This window comes from Haplochromis burtoni, unplaced genomic scaffold (assembly GCF_018398535.1).
Source record: "Haplochromis burtoni strain Fernald_Lab_line unplaced genomic scaffold, NCSU_Asbu1 Contig_29, whole genome shotgun sequence".
Taxonomy (NCBI): domain Eukaryota; kingdom Metazoa; phylum Chordata; class Actinopteri; order Cichliformes; family Cichlidae; genus Haplochromis; species Haplochromis burtoni.
Window position 1 is genome coordinate 2,770,870 of NW_024582390.1, and position 20,658 is coordinate 2,791,527.

The window sequence follows — 20,658 nt, forward strand, 5'->3', positions numbered from 1 at the left end:
CTAAAGTCCCTTTCACTTCTTCATTGGTTACTTTATTGCACTTTGTTACTGGTATTCATTACTACATGCATTGTAAATTACAATATGACCTAATACCAAAAGGTTTGGACACCATTTAAAATGTAAATAAAAATAGAATTCAATGAATGTAAATCTCATGAACCAATATTTTTAGTCACAAAAGAAAACAGAAAACATACCAGATGGTTAAACAGAGATATTTTACAATGACTTTGACACTTTAATGTTGAAAATTAGGAATTTCCTGTTTCATCTACTGTCAGGTTTATTGTCTGGAAGCATTGTTACAACAAAAAAGTAAATTACCAAACACAAATTCCCTTACTCTGTGATGAGTTTTTAATCAGAAAGCCTTTATAACCCTTGTCAACAAGAAGATTCTCTGGCTTTTGTCACCTCTTGCAGGGCTCCTGACAGGCAGGAAAAGCAATTGGATTGATAATCTGACTATCCAGTTCTGAATTATGTGTAGCCATTTGAGATAACTTTTTAATTTTTTTCTCATTGCCCTTATCATCTTCTTTGTTTATCAAAATTTTTAAGTTTTTTATAATTGTATATGCCATCATCAGCATGTTCATCCAATAATTCATCACAATGATCATCATCACCACCTGCAGCATATTAATAATTTCCATGGTGAAGCCTAGGATGTGGGCTTATAAAATGAATTTGCTAATAATAGCAGCAGTTTTGAGGACAAACTGAGTCGGAGGGGCTAGTCACCAAAATGAAGAAAATGATATTTTCAATCAACTTTCATAGTGGACTGAGCAAATACAAGTTGTACGAGAAAAATAAGTAGTCAGTCTAATTGAAGTAGAATATAATTCTTGAGTTGCCTGATGGTACTCTAATTATAAGTTAATAATAAATAAATAAATTATTATAAATAATGAATAAATAATTTTCTTTAAATATCTAAATATTTTTCATTACAGCAACCTGGGTGATTCCATCTAATATTTTAAAACACTCTTTCTTAACCCTTTAAGACCTACCATAGGACGAACTCCGCCAGAGCTTATATTATATTTTACATGCTGTAGTGCAATTTTTGGGAGCATTTCAAGTTGCTATACATCAATACAATCATTATAGTCCACATTCTTATAATATGTATGCATTAAGTGCATAGTAATTACATAAATTGCAAAAAAGTGCAATAAACTACAAAAAAATTGAAAATCATTTTTGCTTTTTTAACATATATTTCTAGTTAGAGAAATTTAAGAGGTTTATCCCTCAAAACTGTAAATACAAAAAAGTTGCACAAACTAGTTTCCCACCAAAGGAAATTTATTTTGAGTGTTTTCATAGTTTTATTTTTGAGATACACCAATTTTCATATACTACAGGAAAAACGAAAAAATATATTATAGTGCAAATTTGCAAAATAGCAGCATATGCATCAAAATAAACTATTTCCAGCAGTGCAATATGAGTCCTAAGCATCCCAGAAACGACACAGAAAGTCATGAAGTCAAACATAACTTTTAAAAACACAAGTATAAGCTCATGAGGCCACGATGGTAAAAAAAACTACATTTCCGCAAAATGACGTCACTTCCGGTTTCGGGCAGGTCATGGCGGTCATGTGATAGTTCGCGCTGATGGACGTAGGAAGTGTTACAAACCGCTGATTGGATCGGCAAAGCGTGTTTCTGGAATATCATGTTTTTGTTGCTACAAGCGCTTTTTATGCAGTTTTTGCAAAGCTATATGTGGAAGGAAACTGTGACCGAGGACAAGCTGATGGCATAAGATGTAAGTACAATTCCTCCGGTTTCATATGCAAAAAAAATTTTTGCGCTAGCTCACGTGGTTGCAGTGCTACCAGGATTTAAAAATAGTTACGCAAAATGGAGCGTGTCCGCTCCTACCGGTTCTAAAGGGTTAAAAACCACAACAACAACAAAAACTACCCCAGGCTAACAATAATAACAAATGAGAACCACCTCCAACACACAAATCAAAGACGGGTGCAAAATGTGTGTGGCCACAGGGTTAACCAATAAATAAAAATACCACCGACCCTCTCCCCAGACCTGCCTACTAAAATCTTAGCCTACTTAGCTTCTGGAGTGCACCAGGTGCACAAAGCACCGACAAGCCTACCCCCGACAGGGAACTAATCCCCACCCGGGATTACTCCAAAAATAAAAAAGGCAAAATAAAAAAATGAGTGCCTGAAGGAGTAGGTTACACTCAGCTAGACACTCCCCTGTGCTAACTGGAGAGAGAACGTAGTAGATATGATACAACTAAACAAGTGACCGGCAAACAACACACCAAAACTCAGTCGCTGTTCCTTCCATTCATTTCCCGGACAAGCCCCCACATTGTACATCCCCACAAAGAGGTCTAGGGATGTGAGTGTGGGGACCAGTAACAAATGGGTCCGGAAATAGAATAAAAAGGAAAACAGACAGAGTTGCTCTATAATAATATAGTTTTATTACAAATAATGTAGTTTTATTACAAATAACCTTAACTTAAAGAGCCAGCAACGCCGTTCTACCAATAATGCCAAAGAAACAAAGGAAACAATCACAGCAACAAAAGAAAAAACTACCTAACAAATAAGGGAGGCACTTTCCACACTTCCTACTTTACTCCTCGCCACGGGGAGACACTCTCAGGGCCCACAAGCCTGTCTACTCACTAGTCGAAGGAGGCTGTCTGTACAAAACCTAGCAGAAAACAGTGTAGAGCCACAGAGGGGAAAAACCACCTCACTCACAGTTCATCCCCTGCTTATATAGCCTCGGTGGTGATTGCTGACTGGGCCCAAGTGGCAAACGAGGCTAATCAAAAGCAGCTGTGTCCTGGGGAGAGAGGAGAGTGAGAGAGACAGAGGGGGTAGGAGTGGCAAGAGAGGAGGAGGTGGAGAGAGCGGGCAAACACCCAACCCCCACACTCCCATAGCCTCACAGGATGTAACACAGAGTTACCCCTACTAAATGTTACAGCAAATTGCCTATTGGTTAAATAACTCTTAATCCACTGAACAGCAGACCTTTCAAAACCAAAACAATTTAATTTATCCAATAAGATTTCATGATCAACTGCATCAAACGCTGCGCTCAGATCTAGCAACACTGTTCCAACAATCGTTTTATCTTCAATATCGCTTCTCCAAAAAGTCGATTCTGTTCATCTGGACGTAGCATTTTCAGTGGGAGAAACATTTTGTCACTCTTCCAAGTGACCTCTTCAGTCTCAGCTGACTGCAGGTTTCCCCAATCTTATAAACAGTACATTTGCATAATGACTGAAACCAGCCCACTGAAGGAACAATGGGCTAGGAGGTCATTTCCTTCATCATAATTAATTCCTTCAATATCGCTTATTAAGTCATCAGTTATGTGAGCCAAAGGTGTAGTTGTAGAATGTTCTTTTTTTATATGCATGATAAGCAGAATTTCATTCATTAGTCCCAAAAGGTTGATTCTGTTCATCTGGACGTAGCATTTTCAGTGGGAGAAATGAAAGTGACTTCTTGCCACAGCGCGAGCCATCAGACATAGATTGGACCCAAAAGACAGATTCAACAGAGATGCTCAAGATGCGTGACATGCCTTTTACTCACAAGACTTGAACAGCGGCAGTGCTTGTGAACATAAACAGCGACTATATACAAGGTTAAGTGACACTATTATGGTATTAAATATGTAGGTCAACACTAGTGCAGGGGCAGGTACTATATACAGGGGCAAGAGCAAAATACTACTAAGAACAGTAACAAACCCTGAGCTGTGACGATCATAAAATGCTATAACTATGAAGACTATACACAGGAACATGAGCTAGAGCCAGAGCTATGACATGGGCAAAAATACTACAACTATGCCATATACAGAAATGATGCTATCTACAAGAACAGGAACTAAACACTGATAACCGAGATGCAAGATAAATACTGTGAGTAACTGGGGTGGACATGAGCAAGTCAGCGGGGTCCTAGAGTTAGATGAGATGTCAAAGGGAATATAGGGTCAGGAATGTGAGTGGGAGGACCAGTGATCAGTCACTGCAACAACAGGAGAGGTGAGTTAGAAAAGAGTAAGGAAAAGACTGAAGAGGTAGATCCATTTGAGGATATTTCATGGCTTACATTGTCTGCAGATGGAGGTCTGTGAGAGGGGGACGCAAGGTCATAAAAGTCTTGGTGAGTATGTGAATGATCCACTCCAGAAAGGTTCCAGTGGTGAGACAGGGAGGCAGGCTGATGAGAGTGGGCTATTTTCATTTATTGTGCAAATGTACTGTTTATACGGTTTGGGAAACCTGCAGTCAGCTGAGACTGAAGTAGTCACTTGAATGAGTGGGACACTGACAGTGATTTATGTTAGTGCTGTTGTTTATCAATGGCAAAATACAACACATTTTTTGTATGGTTACATTTCATATATAACAATCTATCCCCAGGCTGACACTACTGACACAAACTACAGGCAAAGTAATGGAGGAATAAGCCAGGAATATATGGACTTTCTTAAGAGCCGAGAGGCCAGACAGAGAGCTCAAAGTCTCACTAGTGTAATTACGGACACAATAGAGGGTAGGTGTTTTTTTACAATTGCATGAATTGCCATTCTTGTCTTGACTACATCTACAATGTCATTGTAGCTTCACACAAAAAATTTTCATCACTTTGCCATCAGAACTTGAAGAGTCAAGGCAGAAATGTCCTACTTGGTGGTACGATTTTGCCTACACTTTCCTCATCTGGGAGTGGTGCCCAGGGTGGCTGAAATTCAAGAAAATCATTCATCTAATAGTGATGGACCCATTTATGGACCTATTCATTACTATTTGCATTGCACTCAACACATTGTTTATGGCCATGGAGCATTATCCAATGAGTAATGGGTTCCAAAGCATGCTTAATATCGGTAATAAGGTAAGTCAAATTAAGAGCTGATTATTTTTAATCAAATATAAATCAAATATAAATTTTATCAGTGTTCATTATTTGTGTGTGTGTGTGTGTGTGTGTGTGTGTGTGTGTGTGTGTGTGTGTGTGTGTGTGTGCATAAAGATATTCACCGGCATCTTCACAGCTGAAATGGTCTTCAAGGTTATTGCACTGGACCCATTCTATTACTTTCAGAAGAAATGGAATATCTTTGATGCGATCATTGTTAGTTTAAGCTTGATAGAGCTTTGTTTGGAAAAAATGAAGAATATGACTATCTTGAGATCATTCCGATTGGTAAGTCTATAAATGCACATCTACGATAACAAGCAGTAGTAAGTGAAACCTTTGGAATTGTTAGCTATGTATAAATCTATGTATAAATTTTTCATAAATCAGCACAACTGGGAGCACCTGGCCAGCCTCCCTGGATCCTGTGACAGTTTTTGATTGGTTTTCATCCACTCAGCAACATGTCAATTATGTAGTTGGCTTTGGTCATGTTACCTAATGCTACAGTTAGACTACGGAAAATAGTCGTTGGAGACATGAACAAAATTATTGCAACTGGGTGTAATGAATTTGTAATCTCATGGCGATCAAATTCAGAACAAGAATACTCTACTAATCCCAAAGAAAATTATGTGGTCACAACTGATCCAAGACACTAAGAGAAGTAACCAAACAAAATTAAATAATACAATGTATTACAAAGTTGCAAAATATAACAAAATAGATTTTAATACAAATACCTCTAATTATAAATATCCCAGTATATTGCCTAAAATTAAATATATATAGTTGAGATTGAGGTGCCCTTCTAATCATATTGACTTTGTAATTTTTCTTTGTTGAGGATGTGATATTGAGGGTGTTCACCTATTGCAGTGTGTACTTGATTAAAATTATTTCTGCCTGTGGCTATGGCATTCTGTGGTGCATTTGGGCAAGCTAAATCTCTCAAGCTAGGCATACACTGTACGATTTTTTTCAGTCACGTTATTCAGCTCCTGCTCAAACTGTACGATTGACTCGCAGGGTTAAAAGTTCGTAGGTCACGATGCAGGGTCTCACACTATACAGCCCAATGCTCTGATGCGACCTGAGTGCTCACACTGTGCGTCCCTAACATGAAGGTTATAACACAAAATCTGTCACTCGCTCTCTCTCTCTCCCTAACTGTCTTTCACTCATCCAACTAATTTTGTCAGGCCAAATCAAAATGGCTTAGATGAGCTTGCCAAAGTTCTACAAGTTGTGCTTTCATTGCTTGTGTCCAGATCACACGCTGCACTGCCGTGCTGCTCCGTCTTTTCACTTTCATTTCTGTGTTGGCGCGTGTGCAGTGTGAGAGGCTGCGTTGACCACCTCAAGACAGCTGATAGGATTTCAAACAGGTTTGATTTTCTTATGACCAAACGATTGATGATCGGGATCTGGTCGTGGGGTGTTAATCGCTTCTCGTTACACCATGTATACTACACGATGCACGACACACGATGAAGCCGAAACTCGGGCCGATCACCAAAACAGTCGCACGACTGAAAAATTGGCTCAAAATGGGCCAAAAATCACACAGTGAATGCCCAGCATTACTGAACGTGCTCCTGTGAGTGGCAAGCAGGACATGGAGAGGGCGGGAGGTATTATCCAGTATTTCCTTTATCTTGGACAACATTTACCTCAGTGACACCACCTTTAGAGAGTCCACCCAGAAAGAGTGGCCTGATGGTGTTGAATGCACTGGTAAAGTTTAAAAAATAATATGACCCAGGAATACACACAGATACAAAGCTTCTCAAGAACACTAAACAGGTCACCTATTTCCAGCAAGCTTCTCTGTAACAGAATCTGCACACAGATTCTGCAGAAATGATAGAAAAGCTTTTCCATATAAAGGCAAGTAGCACAATCACAAAGGTAGGAGCCAAGCTATGTTAATTGTTTATCACAACTCAATTTCGCTGTGGGATGAATACAGTTTCTCTGATTCTGCCACTGAGCCACTCCCTTAAGTAGTGACTCCATCGAGTTCATCAAAGACAGATTACCAGCGGATGTCCAGAAGGCAGGAACCTGAGCTGAGTCCCTCCACTACACAAAAACCAAGACACCAAAACACACACAAACAGGGATAGAGGAGAGGTAGAAAGCATAAGAGGGAGAGACAGATGAAAACGTAAGGACAGAGGGACCATGAAACTGCAATTGTTGGGGGTAAAGGTTGTTTCCCAACTTTTTAAACATAGTTCCAAAGGACTCACCTGCTTCTTCTTGCCACTATACATCATGGCCTGTATGTTTTGGTGTTTTGTGAGTTAAGTAATGACTTTTTTTTTGTTTTGTTTACAGCTTAGAGTATTCAAGTTGGCTAAATCCTGGCCCACTCTAAATAAATTGATCAAAATAATTGGTAATTCAGTGGGGGCTTTGGGCAACCTGACACTGGTCTTGGCCATTATCGTCTTCATCTTTGCTGTGGTGGGCATGCAGCTATTTGGAAAAAAATACAAGGACTGTGTGTGTAAAATTTCTGAGGACTGCCCTCCTCGTTGGCACATGAATGACTTCTTCCATTCATTCCTCATTGTTTTCCGAGTGCTTTGTGGAGAGTGGATAGAAACCATGTGGGACTGTATGACAGTGGTTAATGAACACATGTGCATCACTTTCTACATGATGATCCTGATTATAGGAAACCTTGTGGTAAAACTTTCAATGGTCAATTCATTAATTTAAACTCATTAAACTGATTAAAAATGTAATTCTTATTTAAGTAATTGTACATAGTGCAGTTTTACAGTAATATGTGTTTTGTTGTAATCAGTTTATAATAGTTTCAATATAAATTTTACCTGTCCATGTCATTACCTGGCAGGTCCTGAACCTCTTCTTGGCCCTGCTGCTGAGTTCATTCAGTACTGACAATCTAGCATGGGCAATGGATGACAAAGAGACAAACAATTTGCAAATTGCCATTACACGTATATACGAAAGCATTTCCTTCAGCACTAGCTGCAGCAGCGCCTGCCTTAGAGAGAAGAAACAAAAGAAGGATGAGGAAAAATCTCTGGATGAACTCCACAAACCTTTAGGGCCGAACAGTATCCTAAACCATGGCAATGGGGAGGTGATCGGCGTAGAAAAAACTGGGGACAAATACATGGTCAGCACCAAAAGCAATGATTCCCTAACATCTTTCATCAACAACCCTAGTGTGACTGTCACCATCTCTATGGTTATGAAAGAACCCGATACTGAGGACTTCAACAGTGCTTCATCAGATGTAGCAGGGTGTCCTGCGGTAAGGATGTTCTTGGTCTCAAGAATCTCTACAGATGCCTGATTTTTGTTTTAAACCAAGCCTTACAAAAGTTATTTATGACATGCAATGCAACCACATAGTGTAAGAGAACACTGTTGTTGGCGTAAGTTAGGTATTTCATTAGTAAAGGTGAAGGGATCAGCCTAAAATCTAGTCATGGCAATGACATGTATCGTACACACTTGATTCAAAATCAACCAAAAAACATAAAATCCAATTAGGAAAAAAATTTTTTTTACTGTAAAAACCACTAACATGTTTATCAAACCACTTTCATAATTTGAAATGCAAATATAAATTGTAAATTTTAAACACTTATTCACAAATTGTGAAAATAGCAAAGTCATATACAAATAATTACCTAAAAATGCAGCCAGTTCCTCAGGTGTTTTTTGTACAACTATTTAAAATTACTACTAAAATGACAGAACAATCTGTCATTTTGTGAAACTAGTCTTACTCAATGGCTTTGTTATATCAGCTCATCCAAGATTTTCATCTACACTATTGATTTCATCCACAGATTATCATTGATGATGGACAGTTCAGCTGCTCAGATGCAAGCACAGTGGATGATGTACCAGCTGGAAAGAGAGGAAATTCTGCAGACTTTGAATTAGAAGATGATATAGATCCTAATGCTTGTTTCTCTGCTGGTGAAACTAACACCTGCTATAACTTTAGTTTTAATTTGAATGTGCATTTTCCATGTCTAAAACACCATTCTAACCATTTCTAACCATCCTAACCATTGTCTCTTTTCAGTCTGTGTGCAGGCGTTCCATTGCTGTCAAGTAAATGTAGATGTGGGCTGGGGGAAAATATGGTGGACACTACGAAAAACCTGTTATCAGATAGTGGAGCACAACTGGTTTGAGAGCTTTATCATCTTCATGATCCTGCTTAGCAGTGGGGCCCTTGTAAGTATTTACATAAAAACATCTGGCATCTAATCAGGCAGTTCTTAACTGTTCATTTTTAAAACGTTTTTCATTTAATATTACTAAATCAGTCTCTTTCAGTGATCTGTTCTCACGTCTGTTTTGGAACAAATCCTAAGATATTGTCTGCAAAGTACTATTGATATTTTTAATGGAAATTTCATTATGTGCATGTTTGGCATTAATACACTTTCCATTTGTATTTACACTTACCTGTCTTTTTCCACACATTTAGGCATTTGAAGATATCTACAATGAGCAGAGGAAGACTATTAAAACAGTTTTGGAGTTTGCAGACAAAATTTTCACTTGCATTTTTATTCTGGAGATGTTACTGAAGTGGATGGCATATGGATTTGCTAAATATTTCTCAAATGCCTGGTGCTGGTTGGACTTCCTAATTGCTAATGTACATCGAAATGCTGCTTAGACAGAAACACACAGTTTAATATATCTTTGCCGCTTATAACGTATTTGTAATTGTATTTTTTCCAGATCTCACTTGCCGATCTAGTAGCCAACACATTCGATGCTAATAATTTCGGTCCCATGAAGTCTTTGAGAACCCTACGAGCTCTAAGGCCACTAAGAGCCCTGTCACGCTTTGAGGGCATAAGGGTAAGAGCTGTTGGAACCACCTATCCATTCAGAGTCACGTTGAACTATCTACCACTAATCCAGTACACTAAACTACAACCTAAATCTCATAGGTACACTTTGCTAGTTCTGGGTGGGCCTTCTTTAGCCTTCAGAACTGCCTTTATTCACTTTGTCATAGATTAAACAAGGTGCTGGAAACATTCCTCTGAGACTTTGGGTCCATACTGACACGATAAAAATCACACGGTTGGTGCAGATTTATTAGCTGCATATCCAGAATACAAATCTATGGTTCAAACACATCCAAAACTTGCTCTGTTGGATTTAGATATGGTGACTGTGTAGATCAGTCTGAGATTATTTGAGGTTTGTGGGACATTATCTCGTTGGAAGCAGCCACAAGAAGATGAATACAGTGTGGACATAAAGGAATGGTCATGGTTGCTTATAATACTCAAGTGTGCTGCGGCATTTAGGCAATACTTAATTGAATGGATCGATTAATCAGTACTGAGAAGCCTAAAGTCTGTCGAGAAAATATCCCCCACACCCTTGCACTACGACCACCAGACTGAACTACTGGTATAAGGAAGAATGAATCTAGGCTTTCAACTTCTTGTCCTATCATCCAAATGTCACAACAAAAATCAAGACTCAACGCAGCAGCTTTATCCAGTCTTCTTTAGTCCAATTTTGGTAAACCAATTTGAATTCTTGCTCAGTTTTCTTTGTTTAACTGAAGTAGTGGCATCTGATATAATCTTCAGCTTCTATAGCCCATCTGCTTCAAGGTTGGATGTGTTGTGTGTTAAAATATGCTCTTCTGTTCACCTTGTTTACAAAAACTGGTCATTTGAGTTACTATTGCTAACCTGTAAACTAAGCAGTCTGGTCATTCTCTGACCTTTAGCATCAAAAAGGCATCATTATCCAGAGAACTTCGGCTCACTGGATATTTTCTCTTTTTCAAAACATTATCTCTATTTTTTTCTCTTATGAATCCTAGCAATGGCTGTAAGGTCATCAATTTCTGAATTTTTTTCTCAGCTAATCTCATCAAACAAGAGAAATCCCAAGATACTGTTCGAAACCATAAACTCTGTTGTTTCCCCCATGGTCCCCCCAGTAGCCATGTCTTCTGTATCTGACAGTAATGACTTTCTAAATTTGTTTGTGGATAAAGTTAATAATGTCCAAATGAGCGTTTGTCCTTCAATACCATCTGTTTGTGTCTCTGGTCCACCTCCCCTTCATTCACTGTCGGTGTTTAACCCAATGACCATCCATGATCTTTCACTTCTGCTGGATAAAATGAAAATCACCACTTGTCCATATGACATTCTACCTGCTGGACTGTTTTCAAAATGTTCTCTCTGCCATTGGCCCCTCTGTTGTAGAGATATGCAACACCTCTCTTTTAACAGGTGTGGTGCCTAGGTTCTGTAAGTATGCTGTTGTTGAGCCAATATTAAAAAACAGCAGTTCAAATCTAACACAGCTTAAGAATTACAGGCTTATCTCTAAGCTAAAATTGTGGCTCTGGAGTGGTTTCAGTCATACCTCTCCAATAGATCTTTTAACTTTTGTGCATATCAGTTTATGTCACATCTGACGTGTGGAGTACCGCAGGGTTCAGTTCTGGGACCTATTCTTTTTCTCCTGTGCATGTTACCTCTAGGACTTATAATTAGGCAGTTCCCTGATGTGTTTTATCACTTCTAGACTGATGACATTCAGCTCTGCTGCTCTTTTAAGCCAATGGAAGTCCAAAAGTTGTTCTCTTTAATAAAATGTTTAGCTTCCATTGAACAATGGCTTTGTGACAACTACTTGCGGCTGCACTCAGAGAAGTCAGAAACGGTAATTATTGCTCCCGACAGCCAAATATCTGTAATCAAGCAGCATCTTGGTTCTCTTGGCTCCTCTGTTCAGCCAAGCCTCAGGTACCTCGATGTTATTTTTGATTCTGCGATGTTGCTAGAGTAACACTCTCAAACAGCTAATTAGTAACTGCCTTTTTCAACTAAGGATTACAAGGACTACATTGATGTCTAAATCTGAATTGGAAATACTGATTCATGCTTTTATTTCACCTCACTTAGATTATTGTAACAGCCTTTTGTCTTTGTTTGAGCAAAAAGAATCCTAACCGTCTCCAATCAGTCCAGAATTCCACTGCAAAGCTCTTAACAAAGACACAAAAATAGAGAGCACATTACACCGGTTTTATTCCCATTACACTGGCTTCCAGTATATTTTAGAATTCACCTCAAAATTTTAGTACTGACTTTTAAGCCTGAGATCATCAAAGGCTGTTAGTAGTTTTAAGACCAGAGGAGATTGATCTTTTAGAACACCAGCCCCCAGGTTGTGGATTGCTTTGCCTCCATCTTAAAGTTTATTTATTCTTTCAAACAGCAGCTAAAAGCTCAAAACCTCAGACTGGCTTTCTACTAGAGTTGTGCTGCAGACTCGATTGTGTTGTTTTATGTACATGTGTTTTATATTATTGTGAAGCACTTTGTGGTTCTTATCATATGAAGATGAGTAATCACAAATCTCCCTTATCGAGTTACCGCGGATTGCCCCGTGCATGGGACTGCACGGCATCAATGCATTAACTAGCTAACCGCACTAACCCATTGATGCCGTGCAGCCCCACGTCATCAATGATGTCGACAATAAAATTCATCTACATGGAATTTTATTGTTGACTTGTCATATACCAATACCACATAAATGGACAAGACAGCAGGGTAATATTCACAGGTTGTCAGACGTGAGCAGGTGAGGTACTGGAGCCTACAACAAGAGGTTAGCTCACAGAAAGTGGAGACAGGAGTTATTAAAGTAATCGTTAACTATTCGACCAATCTAAGAAAAATTGGCAGATTTGTCAACTACCAAAATAAACTTTAGTTGCAGCCCAACGCAATGGCACTTAAAAATGTGTTTTTTCTTCCTTTTTTATTTATTAATTTATTTTTAACCATTACCACAGTGTACAATATCATGCATCAGTTTAGAATTCTGTGATCTCTGTCTGCTGTACAGATATGTTATGTGATTTGTGTATTGATGTGCAGGTGGTTGTCAATTCCCTAATGGCAGCCATTCCCTCTATCTTCAATGTGCTGCTGGTATGCCTCATCTTCTGGCTGATCTTCAGTATCATTGGAGTCAACTTATTTGCGGGAAAGTTCTACTATTGTGTCAACACAACCACAAATAAAAATTTCCTGGTATCAGAAGTGAAAAATATGACAGACTGTCGGCAAATGGAAAATGGAAGCGCTCGAGTGATGAATCTTAAGGTCAACTTTGATAATGTTGGCATGGGTTACCTTGCACTGTTGCAAGTAGTAAGTATTTTGTTGCAAATTTTGTAATAGAAGAACATGTTTTTCTACCGTTGTCACTTGCTGTATTTTTTTCTATAGGCTACATTTAAGGGTTGGATGGACATCATGTATGCCGCTGTTGATTCTCAAACCAAGGTGGTTATTTTTATATCTCACCATATAAATGCTTTAACCCCTGTAAAATGTCAATGTTTTATTAAAATCATATTAGACTTTCTTTTGCTGAGGCAGTGACACATTTCTGATGAAAAATTTGTAACAATGTAAAATATATTTTTTGAAGTGAAGGGTTGGTCTAACATGAGCAAGAGTTAGCTTTATCTTAAAGATCTGGATGACCTCTACTGTAATTTCCTGCTTCTAAATTCAGATAAAACAGGTTATTCTACGGCCCTAATAATCTTAGAAATATGGTGTCTAACCAAATGTTAACTCTGGATGGCATTACGGAGGCCTCCAATAACATTGTGAGGAATCTTGAAGTCATTTTTGGCCAGGTAATGCACATATTAAACAAATATGTAGGACTGCTTTTTTTCATTTGCGCAATATCTCTAAAAATTAGAAACATCCAAAACTAGTTTATGCAGTCATTACCTCTAGGATGTACCACTGTAATTTATTATCATTAGGATGTTCTAAAAACTCCCTGAAAAGCCTTTAGTTGATTCAAAATGCTGCAGCTCAAGTTTTTGACAGATACTGACAGGGACTAGGAAGACAGGATATTTTATGCACTGTACACACAGTGCTAAGTAAACAAATACCACCAAGGCAGAGTTTTCTGTAAAATTAAATCACTTAAGGCACACATCCGCTTGGCCAGAACAGTAATCTAAAGGACGTCTCTTTTTTAATGTCTTGTTTTTTTGTTATCATTGTAGCCAGAAGAACAACCAGACTATGAGGTCAACCTATATATGTACTGTTATTTTGTTGTTTTCATCATATTTGGAGCATTTTTCACACTTAATCTTTTCACTGGTGTTGTTATTGACAACTTCAATCAGCAAAGGAAAAAGATAAGTATCAAACCTCTTTGTAAAAAGAAGAATTGGTATTTTCTCTTTTTTTGATTTAAGCGATTTAATGTGCCTATCATGTTTTCTTTACTTAGGAGGTCAAGACATCTTTATGACTGAAGAACAAAAGAAATACTACAATGCCATGAAAAAACTGGCATCAAAGAAACCACAAAAACCGATCCCTAGACCATCAGTATGCGAGTGAAACTTTGACTGGATTCAATATGAATTTAAAATTTTATTGTTTTTCTTCTAAAATATATTCTTGTTTATTTTACCCATGTCTATCTGTTTCAGAACAAGATTCTAGGATATATTTTTGATTTTACAACCAAGAAATCTTTTGACATTGTGATTATGGTTCTAATATCACTTAATATGATTGCTATGATGATGGAAACTGCTGAACAATCAGACTACAAGAAAAAGGTTCTCTACTATATAAATGTGGTATTCATTGTCGTCTTCACTGGAGAGTGCTTATTGAAGATGGTCTCGCTCCGGCACTACTTTTTCATGAATGGCTGGAATATATTTGATTTCATCGTTGTTATTCTGTCAATCATCGGTATGACTCACCTTCATTTACAGTTTCTCTCTGACAAGTTTTTAATATTGCAGTAATCTGTCATCCAGTGTTTAATCATTTCATTTCTTTCTTTAGGTTTGTTTCTTACTGAGATAATAGAAAAATACTTTCTTTCACCAACCTTGTTCAGAGTCATCCGACTGGCACGGATTGGCCGCATCCTCCGCCTTGTTAAAAAAGCCAAAAGAATCCGCACACTCTTGTTTGCCTTGATGATGTCACTTCCTGCCTTGTTCAACATTGGTCTCTTGCTCTTCTTGGTGATGTTCATCTATGCCATCATTGGCATGTCAAACTTTGCATATGTCAAGAAGGAAAGAGGTATTGATGATCTTTTCAATTTTGAGACTTTTGCAAACAGCATGATCTGTCTGTTCCAAATCACCACCTCAGGTGGATGGGATACCCTACTATATCCCATTCTCAACAAAAATGGAGATGACTGTGACCCTGAGATGGAGAATCCTGGTAGTACTTTTAAAGGAAACTGTGGAAATCCTACAGTGGGAATTACTTTCTTTGTGAGCTATATCATTATCTCTTTCCTTATTGTGGTGAATATGTACATTGCAGTCATCCTGGAAAACTTTGGTGTAGCTACTGAAGAGAGCGCTGACCCACTGAGTGAGGATGATTTTGAAATGTTTTATGAGGTCTGGGAAAGGTTTGATCCTCATGCAACACAGTTCATTGAGTATAAAATGCTTTCAGAATTTGCAGATAATCTGGAACCACCATTGCGCATAGCCAAGCCTAACAAGTTTGACCTGATCTCTATGGACTTACCGATTGTGAGTGGTGACCGCATTCACTGCCTAGACATCCTGTTTGCATTCACAAAGCGTGTTCTAGGTGAGGGTGGAGAAATGGACATTCTAAAGGAGCAAATGGAAGAGCGTTTCATGGCTTCGAATCTTTCAAAGGTGTCCTACGAACCCATCAGTACCACCATCCGGCGCAAACAGGAGGCTGTTTCAGTTGTTGTGATCCAGAGAGCATTTCGGAAGTATGTACGGGAAAGTCTAAGAAAAGACACAAGACTCCATGAGACATCAAGTAATAACAATCAAAAGGATGAAAAGCTCATTAACATGGAAAAGGATGACACAGACAAACTTTAAGAAAAACTTCCAGTGCCGATACAAGCAAACTGACACTTTCTGCGGCCTCTCAGCGTTCATGTAGAAATAAAAATAGAAAATAGAAATAACAAATAGAAAAAACAAATAGGAAAAAGACAAAAGTGAAAAGGAATTTGTGAACAAAGATGTCAAAGAACAAGATGTATAAAAGGAAATCTGTGCTACACCAAAGACACTGTAGTGAATGCAAAATGTTTACAACCTTTCACAGTGATCATGATATCCACTGGAGTCTCTTTTTTAATATGGATATCTGCTATTTCAAACTGACTGTAATTGTTTTTATCTTAGAGAATAGACAAGTGTCATTTAGGCTATAGTATGACTCACTTGGAAGGATTAAGGAGCAAGGACCCCTTATGTCTGCTAAGGATGGGCATCATTACTTAAAGTGTTATGAAACGCATATAAGTTAATCCTTTAACTTGTATTGAAGCTAATTTTGCTACCTGGTGTCTTTAATTCACTAGCTGTGACCTGACTAACCTAAATGGATCCTGACTTAGGTCTGACAGCATTCCCAATAGATAATTGCAGATGGCAGAGCAACAGTTAAGGCTAAGGTTTGGGGAAGGCTTCAGAGAAGAATGGTGGCTTTCCAGCCAGGCATTTCCCAATGTAATAATGAGAGACGAATGATGATGATGCACTACAAACAGCTTGTAGTGCAGGGCATATATAGTCGTATACAGAGAACTAGAAGGGGAGTGTTTGTCCCCACTTCAAAATGCAGATAAATTATCTCCAATTCACTAGCTGGGACTGCATCCTCATTTAGATATGACAGCATTTCTAGTGGAAATCAATTGAGGCTGCTGCTTGGGGAAGGCCCCAGAAGAGACTGGCTGCAGCTCCTGGGCTAGGCAGATCCCCAAAGAAGGAATCTCCAGGAAGCAGTGATGAAAATGTGTGTTGCAAATGTCAAAGATGGTTGCAAATATATGATTGGTAGATTGACCTCATGACCTCAAACTGGTGATTTGTGATTTCACTGACTGAAGTGGATCTAATGGCAGAAATGCAGAAAGAATAACTGGAGAAGAGATCCGAAGTATTCCCGATGATGAGAGAACTTAAAGTTGAAAGTAATGGATCAAAGGCTAGTAAATCCTTAGGGGTGAGTCTATCTTGAAATAGAATATGAAATCGGGATTACCTGGCTGGGTAGTTTACTTCATTTTGCATTAGGCACTGATGACTACTGTGTAGATTTCGTAAAATAATCAAGGTGACAATAAGCAGTTTTGTAAACACTGGTTGAATTTGGAAGAACAATTACTGGAGAACCACCTTCCATGACAACCCCATGATAACATCTATGATAACCCAGAGAACTAGGAGAAGGGGTAGAGCTAAATGTCGTCAAGTGGGAAAGCTGATAATCATATAAGAAAATGATGCCAATTGAGATGGCTAGCAGATATTGCCAGAACCAAATTTCAGCTTGGACAAGCTATCCAGAATGATTGTGTCAAAAATTGAAATGATGAAAGTGAGAAATGAAGGGAGGCCTTGAGGAGTTATGCACAGGGTAAAGTTCAGGTGTCCTAAAAAAAGGGGGGGGGAGGGGGGGTAGCTATTTGTTTACAAGAGGAGCAAGAAAATGCTCAACCCACTCAAGGAGGAAATTAATGCCACTGGGTTTTCCCATGGCCAGAGAAACCTGGAACCAGACGATGTTGAGGGTCAGTGGGGTTGTGTGGGCATGCTGGGCAGGAATGACGGTGTCTGTAGAATGAGTAGGAGTCCAGGTAGCGGCACAGACATAGAACTTGTGAAGTCATTGAAATTATTGCAAACTGTGCAGTCTCCTAGTTGAAAGACGAGTCTACCCTTACTATCTATGCCAGGTGGCAAATGAATGCTCGCAAGAGATTGTGTGGGTTTGAATTTTTGGAGGAGCGGCTGGAGCTAAGGAGCTAAGGTGTGACCAGATGTGCAGCTTATGAGCTGTGAGCTATTTTGGACTGGGATGATATAAGGTAAAGCAGGATGTGAAGGTGCTCCACATATCAAACAAAAATGAGAATAAACAGCTTGTAGTACAGGAGGGTCATATATAGCCAAAGAACCAGAAAGGGCGTATTTCAGGTGTGACTCTGCTCCTGAAATTCTAAATAATTTTCTCCAATTGTTGTTATACCACTGACTGTTATATTACTCAAGCAGGGAAAAAAGGTTGTATGTTATCACTAAATAAAAATCATGATTTGGTTAATTTTCTTTCTATATTTATTTTTCTTTTTTTTACTCTTTCAAAATGGTTCTATCTTCAGGTATAGGCTTTCCACCAAAAATCACTACTTTAAAAGAAAACTAATGGCACAGTATGATTATGCATGGCAGAGTGCATGCCAAGATTTGTCCCAGTCCATCAGGTGCAAAAATGTCATGAGGAGGCTGGTTTTTTTTACACGTTACAGAAACTTTCCTTGTAGTAAAAAAACTAATCCAAGCCGAGTTTGTTGATTATCTTTGAAACCCTAGAAAAATACTTTGCAAATTGTTAGATCATTTTTTAAATTGTTGACATTCCTGTGTTTCAGCTATCTAAAATTTAGACTATTGCTAAACATGTATACATTTTACCATTAAAGGCTCTATACATTATGAAGTAAATGTGTTTAACTGCAGTTTTTACAAAAGCATTCACTGCAGCTGGACGAACCACATAAAATGTCAACATTCTGGTCAGTGTGAATGCCCTCACTGAAACTGTTTACATGCTTGTTTGTGTCATGCTGTGGTTCAGTAAGTTGGTACAATGTATGTTAGAAGATGATAAGCTTTACTACAATATTAGTTCACTCTAGCAGTCTGACATTAGACAAAATTAAACACCGGAACCGGTGCTTCAATAGGAGTACGCATGGGTACATGACAAACATATGCATAGTAATAGTGCACATTAGAGTAATTTGACAAGGTATGCAACTTTCCCATTTTATACCTGCTTTTTGTTGTCCTAGTACCAGTTTAAGTCTGTCACTGGCAAATAACTGTGTAAGCAGCTTATTAAACTAAACTCATGCTTGTTGGGATTTGTTGGGATTTTCTGTATCTCATAAAACAAGACTGATAATGCAGGTCACATAAATCAAGGCAGTCCATTTTTCTGTTACATAAAATGTCTGAATGTTGATGGAAAACTTGTAAAAGTTTCTATTAAGAATGCACAAAGGCCTAATTTATACAAGTTCATTTTTAATGTTACACAGGCTGAGAGTGGGAGTGGTCTAACTGTAGTATAACAGACACAAAGAAGCGCTATCCGGTAGTTAGGTGATGATGTGACGAATCCTACTTCTGGGCCTAAAGTAGTCTGCGTTTAATATGGCTTTTGTGTTGTTAACATGTTTAATGTTTTGTATTTGCTTCTATTTAATCTCACAAAGCTCCTAAAACAGTCAGTGATCACTGTTGACCTCCCTCGGCTTTTATTACCGCTAATCATTTATTTAAGCTCAGTTTTTAAAACCTTAGGATGTAACTACAGCCCAGCCCATGCAATGACTAACCTCGTATTGTGGATGGATTATCTCAGTTGTTCTCCTGGCTGAAGTTTGGTCCTTTTACAGCATCCTGCCATGTAATTACATTTGTTCCTGACCACCGAGAACACTCACGTTAACTTTTATCGAGTGGAAAAAAAGTTAGCTTGTTTATATTATGCTAACATAGCTGTGTCGCTCACGTAGCACATCATTATATACCAGCTAGCCAAACTTCAGTAACCCTACAAACGTCACTGCTGTTTAGTTTTCTGTCTTCATTTATGTTGGAAGTGATAACAGAGCTGTACGTTTTAATATTGTTTCCAAAACCCCGCAGTCAGGACATGCTATATTGTATTTAGATAGAAGCTAGCGAGCTAACTTCCTGCTAACTTCTAACTCCGTTAAATGTCATAAACTCCGTTTTCATGGATGCCTGGATGTTAAACTCAATTGTTACACCTGGTAGAGCAGAACGCTGATCATTTTATTAAAGATGAAAGACTTTAGACAGTTTTTCAACTCTCAGTAATGCAATAGTGATTGTTTGATATATGGACCTGCAGCGTAGTTTAGGCCCAGACACGGCTAGTGACGTCAGACTTAACGACAGGATAGCCAATATACAGGCAGGATCTACACACTACTGTAAAAGTTAAACAGGCTAGTTTGAACTTCAGTGTTGTATAAATAGACAATCATGAGGTGTTTAAGGACAAAAAAAAAACATACATGAATATTTACTGAAAGGTTTCACTGGTACATACAGTTATTGCATTGGAATCAGTCTGGTAACAAAGACAAGTCATTCTTCTGTTTCCTGGATGAACCAGAGATGCCTCTCTTCAGCTTTTCTCTTCCTGTTATCCCTCTGCTCCCAGACCACCAAAAAACCAAACCAAAAATAAGCAAAAAAACCCAATTTAAACATATCAAAAAATATTCAAGAAAATACAAATCACAAAAACACAATGTAAATATACAATATAGCATCCTCAGGTTTCCCAAAGAATAAAATAACTAAATGTGTATTATTAAAAATGAGGTCTCTCTCCTCTAAGTCCCTGTTAATCCATTATTTATTATTTGGTTAAATGATTTATTCTGCTTCATAGAATAAATCAATTATTAGAATAAATAGAATAAATCAATTTATTCTTCATAGAATAAATCAATAAGTCAACACCCCCAAGTCATGCAAATTACCAGAATCCTTGAAGCACAGGCGGAGGAGTAAC

At 38.2% G+C, this 20,658-nt stretch overlaps 2 protein-coding genes across 2 annotated transcripts in view; both read left to right on the forward strand.

Annotated features, from left to right (window-relative positions):
• The window catches only part of LOC102311119 (sodium channel protein type 2 subunit alpha), a 40,145-nt gene extending 20,942 nt beyond the window's left edge, over positions 1-19,203 (forward strand). The window contains exons 12-26 of the mRNA XM_042219216.1: positions 4,453-4,585; positions 4,689-4,927; positions 5,066-5,239; positions 7,295-7,648; positions 7,821-8,246; positions 8,791-8,923; positions 9,033-9,187; positions 9,444-9,617; positions 9,704-9,826; positions 12,895-13,170; positions 13,249-13,305; positions 14,055-14,192; positions 14,284-14,388; positions 14,493-14,763; positions 14,860-19,203. Coding sequence (XP_042075150.1) covers positions 4,453-4,585; positions 4,689-4,927; positions 5,066-5,239; positions 7,295-7,648; positions 7,821-8,246; positions 8,791-8,923; positions 9,033-9,187; positions 9,444-9,617; positions 9,704-9,826; positions 12,895-13,170; positions 13,249-13,305; positions 14,055-14,192; positions 14,284-14,388; positions 14,493-14,763; positions 14,860-15,905 — 3,804 coding nt within the window. The 3' untranslated portion in view covers positions 15,906-19,203. The remainder of the gene's footprint in view (positions 1-4,452; positions 4,586-4,688; positions 4,928-5,065; positions 5,240-7,294; positions 7,649-7,820; positions 8,247-8,790; positions 8,924-9,032; positions 9,188-9,443; positions 9,618-9,703; positions 9,827-12,894; positions 13,171-13,248; positions 13,306-14,054; positions 14,193-14,283; positions 14,389-14,492; positions 14,764-14,859) is intronic.
• Positions 1-20,658, forward strand: part of LOC102312157 (sodium channel protein type 2 subunit alpha) — a 91,136-nt gene that overhangs the window by 35,459 nt on the left and 35,019 nt on the right. The window lies entirely within an intron of this gene.